Below are 13,633 nucleotides of genomic sequence, written 5' to 3'. Positions count from 1 at the left end.
CTTTGATGTTTTCTTTGATGTAAGTTACTAAAGATAATTTTGCATGCAATGATAAGATACAAATGGCGTCTTTCCTTACTGAATTTTTTGATCTGTTTTTGTTGACTTTTTTTTAGAGGCAATGTGATTGGTCCAACATTTCACTTTGACGTACCTCAGTTAAAATTTGGTGTTGTATCTTATGGTAAGTGTTAACGGTTTATGTGTTTCATTGTCAATTTTTTTATTTCCCATCTTGTACTGTTAGCATAAGAAATATAATTCTGTTAAATATTTAATTTATATCAATTTAGATAAACCTGTTTTTTAAGTTCAAAAATACTGTAGAAATAATTTAAAAAGAAAAGTTAATTTTAAAACCAACTTAATTAAATGATTTTTTTGTAAAAGTAGAAGAATGTCTTGGTAATAAATGACTAATATAAATGTTTTCAATTTTGTTCAAAGGATTCTGCTATGAAAGGACTTGCACACTCGTCAATACGTCAATGGTACCAATGACGTTCAGTTTACGAGTACCTACAGATGGACATGGTGTGAGTGCTGCTGATGTATCAACAAGATTTTTAGAAGGTTTGACAGATATAAAGACTGTTTACAAGCAAATCAGAGAAAAGCCAGTAGAATTTAATTTGACACCATCAGGTGGAGTTCTTCTGCCCTTATCAGGCGTTGAAATACAGGTAATTAGGTGGGTTTTTTTTAAATAGGATAGACAGACATTTTGAACAAGGTCACATTTATTCACTGCAAAGCTGGATATTTTGTTTTTTCAATGATATTTTGCATAACTGTTAATGTATTTAGTCAATGGGTGGGAGACTACTTTTTCCAGGAAAATAACCATCACAAAATTTACAAGAAGGAAATTAACGCACCTATAACAACTAATAAAAAATAATTTAATGAATGCGATTGAACTGACTTACAAAAAACATTAAAATAATGTTAATCAGGAAATTAAGAAAAACAAAATTTAATGGAAATTTTAATTTTATTTTGACAACCAGTTTATTAACATTAAGTGTCTTAACTGTTGGATTACAGGTTCACCAGTATATAATATATTATGTTAATTACAGTATATTATATTATAATAAATTTGCTTTGGCGCTGCAAATATAAAATTGGCATGCAACTGGGGGTGGGTGGGCGGGTGGGGATGCCTAAACTAACCTTTGTGTCTCGTTAATGTTTTGGAATAAGGTATGTTTTGTTTAAAAAATTCACTAATGAATTTAATTTGCCTTTTTGTAATGATACCAGTATTTTATCTGTATTCTAAATGGCTACCCCGCAGCTTTACTTTTTACGGACCAATGGCTTCTGCTATTTACTTTAAAAAGGATTACAGAGAATATTTGGTTTTTAACTTTGACACAGGAGCCAGAAATTTTCAGAAAATTAAGATTTGATATTTTTTACAAGTTTGGTTGACTTTCACTTGAGCTCATTTTGTATCTGTTTGGATGACCTCAACTAAGAATTCCAGACCTTTATTCTAAAAAATTAAAACTTTTACAAAGTGCAAATGTTTTCTGCATGTAGTCATCATGCGCATTTATGCAATAACAATAAAATGTTGGTTCTGATTTTAGATATGTTTTACACCATTAACATCTGGTAAATATGATACAGTCATCACTGTTGATATTGAAGGAATTGGAAAAGATATTCTGACTCTTCCCATTGCAGCAAAGTAAACAACTATCTTTCTCTTTTACGTGTTTTTCGTTATTCACTTGTTCTACTTTAAATCTGTATATAACGCTTATGGTAACGTTACTTAGAAGGGCAGGAAGAGCCAGCCTCGGAATCCCTAAGAATAAAACTTCCCATTACTTTCATTTGGTATGCAATGGTCACATTTACACATTGTTACAGTGTGAAGACTTTCTGATATCACTTGAATACTTATATATTTACCAAATGCTACAAACTAGTCACCATTTTGTTTGCTACTTTTTTTGCTGAAGAAGTAAAGACACATTACTTTCATTACTGTTTTGTCTAATCAAATAATGTTTGATTTTAAAGTCTGTGTGTCTTACATATATTATATTTAGTTTTAATTTCTATTTCTATGCACCTCGGTATTGATCACACTCTTTCTTATGTATAGGTGTATTGTTCCAACTATTGGGATTGTGTCACCAATTCTTGATTTTGGTCGTTGTTTTATTCACCACACTTACCAACGCATGGTTGAGCTGTACAATGACACAGAATTACCCGCCAAATATGAACTTTATAAACACGTATGTTACTAATATCATTAAATGAGACAGCAAGTCTTATATATTAATTGATTTTTTTTTAGATCTTTTGTTTAGTAAAACTTAATTCAACTGTTTTATGTAGCGACTTCTTCTGATTTGATAACGTTTGTATATTTATAAAGGGTGGAATAATCCCTAACTTCCCTAACCTACTTCACCTGTTAGTTGTGAAGCCAATTTAATATTTTGTTCTACAGGCCTAACTAACCCTATTTGTTGAGAAACACAAAAAGTAATAATGTTTTTTTAAGTTAAAAAAATGTTCAAAGAAATAGAAATTGAACATAGTATTGTTGTACTTCCCTTCTTTGTTTAGAAGCTTTCATGTTAGTTGAGAGAAAAACATTTTTTAATATATAAATGAATATAATACCAAATACAAATTGGAATAAATATTAGTCCTTGTTAAACACGGCTCCCAATTCTCGACTGATTTGACCAGTTGAGCCAGAGATAGCTACAGTTACTTTTTCATTGTGTGTGTATTTCTTCTTCGTGATACTTTTTGAAATTTTGCTCCAATTTACTTACTGAATTCTATGTTTTTGTTGTTGTCATGTGTAGCTTCTTGTACTATTTTCGCGTTGCCTCTCTTAGTGCTTCTTGTCAATTTGCTAAGTAATAAAATTTTCCACTCATTTAATTGTCTTTTTACTTCTGCTTCGAGACTATTGACTGTTGAAAATCCACCTTAATGTTTATCTTAGTTTTCTATAATGATTTGAGATGTGTTCCTGTCCTCCTCTGGGCAAGCCTTTCAAAATGCTTTTAGGAAATCTGCCAAGCTTTGAATTTCTTAAGCGTGTAACAAATAAAAAATCATAAAAATATCTGTTTTTGTTTCTTCTATGTGTATCGTTCATTCAAATGTTTCAATAATATTTGTTATTACATACTGCAACGTTTTCTTTTAACTACTAGATATCAGAGGTATAGGTATTACATGCCAAATGCGAATATTGCACTAAAATATGTCATGAAATTTTTATCAGCATTCGTAATATCCCTTTTTTTAATGCTCCATAAATCTAGTGCCCTCTACCCCTTCCAAGCTTTACATGCTGGTGGAGAATTCTTGGCAATACTAAGAACGCTTTGGTGAATTTTAGAGTGTTAAACTTTTTATCTTATGTTTTTCTAATAGGAAGAAGATGAAAATGCTTTGTTAACATATTCAAGTCCGTTACCAAGGGTAAATACGTTTATATCTGGTTTGTGTTATAAAAAAGTTCCTATTTATTCCCTGGACATTTCTTTTCTTTCTCAGGCTATAATAGAAGCCAACAGTACACTTGAAGTACCTCTTCATATCACTTTAAAGAGTGTGAAACAAATCAACACGGCAGTACATTTTACTATTTTTGGATCAAAGCAAAAATCATTGGTGAGCTTCTAAATAGTTTAATTTCTAAATAGTAGGTAATTACAATAAGTAACCAGAAATTTACCATCCTTGCAGTTCTCTCCATAATGTCCTTGCAGTAACTTTGAAAGAAATATATAACGCAATTCCTGGCTTACGTACCTGCTACACAAATTTATTTGGGATTTAATTGGATGTCGAATGCACCAAGCTGATTGTGGTGTGAATCTTTAGTCACTTTTAGCTACGTAATTAGCTAAAATCTTTTTGTGTTGTGTTACGGCAAAAAATAGATTTTGTAATTTTCTTATGTATATTTGAAATAAATATAAAAATATTAAAAATTAAATCTGATAAGTTATCTGTAAAAATGTTTTTAAAAAGCATGAAATTATGATACTTTTAATTCTTTCTTTAGCATGTGAACATAAAAGCAATTGGTGATGGTCCTGTTGTACACTTAAACAAGCAAAATATTGTATTCAATCAAATTCCTGTTTTAAGTGATGTTACAGAGTGTCTCTCATTATCAAACGAATCATTGATACCTGCACAGTTCTATTGTGAAATGGTAATTGTTGTTTTTTGTGTCTTCTTCTTTCGTACATCTATTTTTAAGCAGTACTAGTCGGCAGCTTGTGAAAAATATTCATAGGAATCACATGTCACAATATATTCATGTAACTTTTTATTTTCAATAATATTAGTTTCTCAATAACCAAAAAGAAAATGGTAAAGCTAAAAATTACTTTTGTTCTGCATGTTACATATGCAGGCTTTGCTAGAAACATATTTTAAAATCATAATAATGTATCATTACTTGTATTTACATGTAGAATTAAGTCATTATTTGCGTAGAAAGTTATCATTCTTAATTTGTTGAATATTACCATACCATTAAATTCTATACCATTGCAACACAGGTCGAATGTTGTACATGTCAACATGTGTTATGACTTGCAACAGACAGCACATTTTCATTGTTATTATCCTGACCAAGCCTGCATATAACCTTAATGTTATAAAACTTATTAAAGCTACACAGTTAAAGAAATATTAAGACCAATAGTTTTATTTCTCATTCTAGAAAGTGGAAGGTGTTATTAATTATTAGTAAGATACTCATCCTCAAATTTGCAAACGCGAAAAAAATTTATTATAACAATTTTAACAAACAAAAAATCAAACAGTATTTTTTATATCAATACAATTATTAGTTTGTTTGTTTGTACAGGGAATGTTTGAATTTCTCCCTTAAAAATAAACGAGAAATTAAATCTTAAATGCTAATTAACAAATTTGTTACTTTGACGGTCTGTCATAACTTCTATTATTAAATTAATGCCAATATCGTAAATTAATGAAGTTATTGTTTTTGGACAAATAAGTTGGAAACAGCTGAAAATAATTGATGTCTTCTCCTACGTGTGTAACTAGGGAGCAAAATGAGCAATTTCCTTAAAGCTGTGTTACCCATCGTTTTCAGAACAGACGAGTTGATGACATCTTTAAAAAACACAATATCTTTTTAACCATTTATCAAAATCACATGTTCCTATACCTTTTCTTGCTCAACATTTCAAGCTCTATTCTAATAAAGGTATCGACGATTCATTGCTGTGATCTTCAATATTTAAATGACAGGTTTTTTCCATTGTCCTTCTACCTAGGTAGATTTTTCAATAGGCTTATCGACTAGTGATTATTATTTTCAGCTAGAAAATTCTTTTTTAGCACAAAAGCCTATCAAAACTGTACAAAAACACTTATACTTTAAATTCCAGAATTAGTCATTTTCTATTAAAAAATAAATAAAAAAATTAAACACACACAACACTAATTTTTGACTGCGATGGAAATCAAATAGGCTAAGCATGTCTGGGTCTGCTTATATATGGACTCTGAATTACATAAGACCTTGCTACAGCTGCATTGGTTTGAAAACATCAATATGGCACTAAAAGTTCATCTGAACTTTCTATGGAGAATTAAACTCGCCCTTTGAATGTGATACTAACCTAATGTTTCAATTTCTTTCTAGAGTAGTATTGACTTGTACAGTTTGTTCTCAACTGTTAAATCATAATGTTTTTCTCGGAACAAATAAAATTTGTTACTTCCTAATAGTATGTACACTGTGAATATGTATTTTCAGGTTCGTCCCCATTCATTGTTTCAAGTGGAACCTACGTCTGGTGTGATAGCTCCTGAAGGGTGTATTCAGCTGAAGGTTACAGCAAATGTTAATGACAACACTAGGTAATCTAATGTAGAAGAGAAAACACTGCACTGCATAAACAATACATGTTTTATGCAAAGAAATTGATAAAAAAACTGTTATTGTTAGATTTTTGTAATTTCCTCTTATGTTATCTTCTAACATTGTTTCCTACTACCTTGATAGATTTCAAGATAAACTCTCCATAAATATTGTGAACAGTCAAATACAGACGGTGTATTTATCAGCAGTTGGGACTGGTACAACAATAATAACAGAGCCATCATTTGGACCAGTGTATACCATAGGACCTTACTTCAGCAACCATACTTTTCAACAAAAATTTCGATTTTATAACAAAGGAAGACGACCACAGCAAATCTACTGGTTAACTGAAGGCTTTGCTCTCAGTAAAACACGACGAAAACAAGAATACAATGCAGAGGATATGAAGTACAGGGTAATATATTGTCTTTCTATTTACAAATTACGATGTTGCATTGTTAATTTCTTTAATGTTTAACATTTTTCAAATGGGTGTGTGCTGCAAATACTTTTGAAGAGTGTACCTACAAATGTTTGGATACTGACTGGTTTTGATGTTTTACTGTGAAATACAAAGCCTGAGATCAAAAGTACAGACCAGGCTATTATTTTATGATTTTTAAATAAAATAAAATGAACACTATAAGTCAGATGTTCTGTTTTTGATTTTTGAATACAGTAATAGGAAAATCTATTTTACAATCATAAAACAAATTAGTCTGTTAGAGAACAACTACTGGTCATAAAGATCTTGCAAATTTAGTCTGTACTTTTAGCCTGAGGTAATATTTCTTTGTACAGATTGGCTAAACGGTTAATATTGTATTAAAAGCTGATTACATCTCCATGGCACTAAAATGTCACTTACATTGCAAGACCAGATTGGTTTAACCATCAAAGAGAGAATTAATTTATTTTTTTCAGAACATGCCTCCTCCAGAAGAACCAGCAAAACCAATTTTCAAATTAATTCCAAATCGTTTGTCTTTAACACCAGGAAGATATCAAGATGTTATTTTAAAGGGATATTCTAAGAAGTAAGTTTTTTCACTATTTGATAAAGGAATGAAATAAAATATAAAAAATCCCAAGAAATTATATCAAGTTAGATTCTTAACATATATGTCGTTTACATTTTTTGCAGTGCACAGAAGGTTAAGGAAAGAATGGTGTGTCAAGCAATAGTTGGCAATAGTACTGGAAAAGAAACTATCATGGTAGTTGATATCGTAGCTGACTTTATACAGCCTCTCTTAGAATTTTCAGAGAACCAAATCAATTTTTCTGTTATAAAGGTAATATTAATTTTGTTTATCTTTTTTGACTATTTGTTAATTAAGTTCAATATTCTTTGACAACATTTTATAAAATTAATTTACTTAATACCCAACTCACTATATGCATAAACTTATATTTTCAGCATGCAGTCTTTTGATAAAAAACTGTTTTTTCAAAATTGAACAAGGTCTGACTTATAAAATGTTACCAAATGCTATCACGCCAAAAACATCTTTTTTAAATTTTTTTCTCATTTAGGATAGTTAAATTTAACAAGTAAAGCTGAAATTAAATGTATTTGTGTTCACCTTTTTTGTTAAGTGCATTGGTTTGAATTATAAGAAATATTCATGTGTGGTAGGAGCCATTCAATAATTACATAATACCCAATTCGCTATTTTTTACCATTTCCCTTACCCTTCGTAACGCATCGTAACAAATCTAGTACGAGTATGTAGGGTGACTGGGTACCTCACCTTTTTAGGCGATATTCCAAATGTTAAGACCACATCTATTCATTTATTTCTTATAGTACCAAAAACCTTTATGATACAGATGATCAGGCAATAAGAAAAGAAAAAAGATATCACAGCGCTATTTATTTACCACACAAGATGACATTTTCAGTACCTAAAACTAAAAATGTCCTAATACATAAAAATTTTCTGTTACATAACTATCGATTTAACCCCCTACCCCTGCCTAAATTTTTATAACAATTCGTAAAAAAATGATCATACCCTTCAGGTGTTTTGTAATTATTGAATGGCCCCTAGATAAATATGCAGTAAAACTCACTGGAAAACAAATCTTGTGTCACTGCTTTAAGTTTAATAAATTGCATTTTAAGCTTTTTGCAGTGTTTAACCATAGTTTTAAAAGAGAAAGCTTAAAATTAAATTTTAATTCAGTCAAAACGTTATATTGAAATGGTATATGTTTTTAATAGCAACCACAGACTGTACTGTCAAAAGAAACAAAACATTTAATAGCTAGAAACATCAGCATGTTACCCATCGGTGTTGTGTTTACAGTTCAAAAGCCATTTCAGTTGATATATGCTGACAACACAGAACATGACCAAGTTGATATCACCTTGGATGTTGAAGAGAATATCACCTTGATTCTTCAGTTTGATCCAAATTTTGTTGATGATAGTTTTAGTCGAACCGTTGAGTCAAGCATTGAAGTTGTTTACAAAGACCATCCTAACATGGATAACATACTGCTAACAGGGGATGTTTATTATCCTAATTTAGAGTTTGAAACTATGGAGGTAGGTACTAATTTCATGCAAAAAGTCCTTCAGCCTAAGATTGCTAATAGGGCTTGAGCTCATTTTGGCAAACTTTGAAATTTCGCGTGACAACATGGGGTTTAGAGTGTAAATAGAAGAGTTTTTGAGAGTGAGGAGTTTAAACAAAAAAAACCTTATTTTAAAACACTAATAACGAAGAGAACCATGATACCAATGAAACCAAATTGTATTCACTTTAGAAGCGTTTAGAAGGAGGTGAATCTATTCCAGGTGGGCATTTAAAAGGACCATGTACTTAAAAAAGTTTTTAATTCACATCATATCTACATCATCAATATTTTCATTGTCAGTTATATCGAAGCTGCAGCATATATCTTTTTTCAATAATTTAAATGGGTTTTGTGAAGTTTCTTACTCAACATTTGCATTAAATTTGCATGAGATTCAACATTCGAATGCATTTCGAATAAAAATCGCCACAAAGGAAGGGTTGTTTATTATAGATAAGAGTTTGTTAAAGGAAGAATGCAAAAAAGGAAGAAGAATGGTGTTTATTCAAGGAGGGTGTCAAAAAAGGGACAATATTTATTTTATTAATGCATGAGAAACGTATCACAATTTTTTTGTTTTGTAGATTAATTTTGAATCTGTTTTAAATGACACTGAACACATTCAAACTGTAAAAGTTACAAACAACAGTCCATTGGAAGTGTTTTATTCATGGAGTTTTGTGAATCACGAGATTTCATTTGAAGGAAAAGATGTTGATGAAGGTAAAATCAAATCCCTACTTGTGAAAATAAATAAAAGATACAACTTTTTTATGTTTTCTGCCAATTTTAAGCTACTGTATTGAAAAATTTAATTTCAGGTCTGGGTAAGGATCTCTCAGACAGTAGTGATGAAGAAAAATATATTAGCATGAATAACATATTAAATACGGGTATTGAAAACTCTTTTCTACCTCTGCACATTGGAGAACGACCAAAGACTTCACCTGTTGTTTCCAACACAAGTTTACGTAAACGCCCATCAACTGCACCGCCAATAATATCTAGTGATAAAGAAAGCCGATTTTCAAGAATTACTTGGAGTCAAATACAAGCACCACCTGTACATGTTGGTATTGAAGAAGTATGTATATAAGACTTTAAATGCTTATTTTTCTTGTTCTTGTGTACCAGAAAGTCTAGTTTGCTTTCTTTTATAAGGTGGTAGCCTACGGAAGCTCTTGGATTCGAACTACGGTCAGGTTATACCAGAATCTTTCTTCTGCTTAGAGTCCAGAACAAAAATAGGATTAATATCTTAGGTGATTTTCTAGTTGACACAGTTGCACAGCTTTCATAGCTCAAATGGGAAATTCAAATGTTGTAGGTCTCCCTTCGCTGATTCCTTGTTAAGTCTATCCTGGGTAAATGATTTCAGTAATCACCCAGCAAATGGCAATGGAATGATCTACTTTTTAAATCTAGATTTTGATCTATACATTTTTTGGTTTATATTGTAATTTTTGCACAATACTACTATTTTTGCACAGTCAACTTCCAAAACTGCTTCTGAAATTATTGAAGCATTGAATTATTTTCTAATTTAGGTGTTTGATATCTTACCATTATATGGTTGTCTAAAGCCAACAGAAAGTCAACAATTTCAATTCAGTTTTTATGGCCATCCGCACATTCTTGCTGAAGCAACTGCTGTGTGTAATGTACAGGATGGCCCTGAATATAAAATTCATCTAAAAGGTCAAGCATCGTTAGTGCAATATAAAATTAGTCAAAGAAAGATCGATCTTGACAAACAGGTATGGAAAAATATGTCCTTTTATTTAGAGTCCTTATGTATATATTTTTGTTACTGGCAAGTACTTCAGTAATAAATGAGCCATCGACTTTACAACTTGTGTGTTTTTTATATTACAGTTATATGATCAAGTTAAATGCAGTGAAGTTGAATTGTTGAATACAGGGAAAGTAAATTTTGATTTTGTTGTGCTAAATGTTGACATTGGTAAAGAAGTACATCCTGGTGTGGTTAACGTGCAACCAGCACAGGTTTGTTTTTAAATTTCTTGTTTAATAAACACTTATAAAAAAATTCCTTCTTTTTCATGCATTTTCATTTCTATTTTTTAGGGTTTTATTCCTGCTGGTGGTACCGCTAAACTATTAATCAAGTTTTTTCCTGGTATACCTGAACCATTCTCACGCAATTTTCATGTATGTTGTAATTTTTTAGTAATTTTTTTTATTCTAAGTAATCCTTTAATAGTTATCACAAATTGATATTAATGAAATGTTAAAGGATATTATTTAGATGTAGGAATTCATCAAGTACACAATTCTTAAATTTCTTAATAATCATTTTGTTTTAGATACGTGTAGCACATTTTGATCCAGAAACAATAACTGTTGAAGGTATTGGTGTATTTCCGCGTATTACATTGAGTTTACCGAAAGAGGAAGATTCACCTAAGTATGAAAAACTTCTCAAAGAAGCAAAAGAAAATTTGGAGAATAATGGAAAAAATTCAGAAGTAAGGTTAACATTTTGTGAAGATAAAAGACTAATAGTTTAAATAGAGAGTTTACGATGACCTTGTACGTCTTAAATGAGTTCAAAATACTAAATTATTTTATATAAATAACACTATTCTTATAATAAAGTATATAATGTTTTATATTTCAGATTGAACTGTTTGATTGGGATATACAGGAAGAAATTGACCGTCTTGAAGTAAAATACTTTTCCCTTGATTCTCATGAAAGTAAAGCTCTAAAAACACAATCATCTACATTGAATGGACGGAAAGCTAAACCAAAGTATGTAGATGTGTTTCTACTGAGATTTTGGCACAACCAGAATTACTTAATAGATTAGGGGAAAAAATGAGTCCAGAATTAATGAGAAAAATTATTTTTTTGACCAATATATATGTATGTTTTAACTATCACATAATTTCAATGCCATCTATTTCTTTGAACCTATAAATTCTTCTTTCTGACCCTGTCTTTTCTATATTTTTTTGTTAAAATTTCCTAATTTATTCAGGAAAACATAAACAAAACATTTGAAACTAAGAAATTGTTCAAAACGAGTACATACAGCCTAAATGAGAATAGAAAGTATTTTGAACTGGATTGACATATGCATGCACGGTGATACACTTTACAATATGTGAGCCCCCTCTTACATGTATAAGAACTGGTCAGCATAAAAAGAAAGATTTTGCTTGTGTATCTTAGTAGACACTTTTAAAAACCTACCTTTTTTTGTAAAGAAAATAATTTTTCATAGCATGAAAAAGTTAATTATAGAAATGGGTCACCTCATCCATTGAATTCATTACAGCTGAAGAAAGATTTAAAGTAGCTTTAAGTAAAACATACACTGCCATCACCCCCTTCCCAATCCCACCTACTAATTTAGGGAAAAAAATATAAAAAATTATTTTTATAAGGTTTACTGCTCAAAGGGGTAATTAAGTATATTTCTTTGCTCTTTTTCTCTTCTTTATTATATAAATCCATTTGTTACCTAACCATCTTTAGATTAAATCTGATCAATTATGTTCTTGATTTTGGGCATGTGGTAATGGGTGATGTGGCGTCACAAATATGTCAACTTAAAAATGCTGGCCATTTTCCTGTTTCATTTATTGTTGATCACCGACAGTTAGTAGGAACTGGATTTTATGTTGATCTTGATCGAGTGAAAGGTTTGCCTGGTTTTCCTGATAATGAGCAGTTGGATTTTGAAGTTGTTTTTAACCCAAGTTCTGCTACTTTATCTCTTGGTCCAGTGGAAGCCATGTTACCGATAAAAGTAAGATATTTGTGTCAAGTGACATAACAAATAATTATTTAATTTTAGTGTAGCAATTTTTCAACTACGACACACCGAAAACCCCATTTTCTTAACCTACTTCAACAATCAATTCAGTGATGTAATCACTAGTTATTGGACATCAGTATAATGGTCTTACTTTTTCACACCTACCTTGAGAGTGGTTCACACAAGAAACAGACTGTGTGAGCACACGCGCAAGTATAAGTTCTACATTAATGTTGAATAGTTTTGATATTTTTGTGTTTACCTCTGCATTTGCAGCATAATTTATTTAGTTTGAACCAGAACACGCAAATAAACGCAAGAATTAAATGTCAGAAAAAGTACTAAAAACAAAATCATTTATAGAAAGGCTGATGAAAATTGTTTTCGAAATGTCCCGTTTTGTAAGGTATGATAAAAATATATAATGAAGCACTTTTCAAATTGGCTTTTTGCTAATTTGTTAACTATCGATCGCGCTCATACCACATGGTAAAATCCATTGTCTCTTCATTCTATTTTTCTTTTTCGCTTTTTCTTTATTCTTAAGCAATTATACATATACTAATAGACCTTAGTAAAATATAAAACTCCTACTCTTTTTTACTGCATTATATTTTTTCGTCATGATCTAGAGTGAATGTCTTGTACTTGCGTTTGCATCAAATTCTTAAAACATTGTGTGAACATGCGTATATTGCTTGTGTTTACGTCGCAATTGTGAACCAGCCTTTAACCAACAGATTGTTTAAAGAAACACTCATGTTTAAATTTTTTTGTGTCACCACTAAGTTTGTGCTAGTGGTAAAATTATTAATGATAGTTTTACATGTTTTGTTGACATTATAACAGTTCAGTCCCTGCCTAGTAGTAGCTTCGTTCTTGCAGGAAAAGACTAATTAAAAAAATTCAATTTGCAGCTGCCTAATATTTTTATTTGTTTCTTCAGGTTACAAATGGACCCATTACAAACATTCTTATAAAAGCACATGTTACAATGCCAGATATCTCATTATCAACTGAAATGATTGAATTTGATAATGTTGTGTGTGGGCAGTGCAAAGTGATTACAATACAACTTTGTAACATAACCAAAGTTCGGTCAGTATTGATACTACTGTATATTATATTGCTTTCAGTCTGCTAGCCACAAATTGTAGCTGCAAGTACCTACAGGTAGATAGATTCCTGTGAATTTTCCACAGGCAAGCAACTAGTATATTTAAATGCAATAAACGTTTTTTAAGAAACCCAACTTTGCTATCCACACAGTGTTGACATTGTTGACCTTAGCTTGATCCCTTTGGACCATGTTCATCAGTAGTTAACTCAAAACACAAAGAATCATTTTCTTCGCA

The 13,633-nt window shown here is 30.8% G+C and overlaps 1 protein-coding gene across 1 annotated transcript in view; it reads left to right on the top strand.

Annotated features, from left to right (window-relative positions):
* LOC130614608 (hydrocephalus-inducing protein-like) overlaps positions 1–13,633 on the top strand; it is a 53,799-nt gene that overhangs the window by 13,521 nt on the left and 26,645 nt on the right. Inside the window, exons 15-35 of the mRNA XM_057436044.1 lie at positions 117–184; positions 448–683; positions 1,599–1,699; positions 2,123–2,258; positions 3,424–3,471; positions 3,547–3,663; positions 4,061–4,213; positions 5,798–5,901; positions 6,047–6,320; positions 6,830–6,942; positions 7,050–7,200; positions 8,133–8,459; positions 9,076–9,214; positions 9,313–9,575; positions 10,039–10,248; positions 10,367–10,498; positions 10,580–10,663; positions 10,819–10,980; positions 11,133–11,266; positions 11,996–12,269; positions 13,225–13,376. Of these exons, the coding sequence (XP_057292027.1) occupies positions 117–184; positions 448–683; positions 1,599–1,699; positions 2,123–2,258; positions 3,424–3,471; positions 3,547–3,663; positions 4,061–4,213; positions 5,798–5,901; positions 6,047–6,320; positions 6,830–6,942; positions 7,050–7,200; positions 8,133–8,459; positions 9,076–9,214; positions 9,313–9,575; positions 10,039–10,248; positions 10,367–10,498; positions 10,580–10,663; positions 10,819–10,980; positions 11,133–11,266; positions 11,996–12,269; positions 13,225–13,376 (3,378 nt within the window). The remainder of the gene's footprint in view (positions 1–116; positions 185–447; positions 684–1,598; positions 1,700–2,122; positions 2,259–3,423; positions 3,472–3,546; positions 3,664–4,060; positions 4,214–5,797; positions 5,902–6,046; positions 6,321–6,829; positions 6,943–7,049; positions 7,201–8,132; positions 8,460–9,075; positions 9,215–9,312; positions 9,576–10,038; positions 10,249–10,366; positions 10,499–10,579; positions 10,664–10,818; positions 10,981–11,132; positions 11,267–11,995; positions 12,270–13,224; positions 13,377–13,633) is intronic.

The sequence above is a fragment of the Hydractinia symbiolongicarpus genome, chromosome 11, assembly GCF_029227915.1.
Source record: "Hydractinia symbiolongicarpus strain clone_291-10 chromosome 11, HSymV2.1, whole genome shotgun sequence".
Lineage (NCBI taxonomy): Eukaryota > Metazoa > Cnidaria > Hydrozoa > Anthoathecata > Hydractiniidae > Hydractinia > Hydractinia symbiolongicarpus.
The sequence above is the reverse complement of the archived record's forward strand: the minus strand, read 5'-3'. Positions and strand labels throughout refer to the sequence as shown.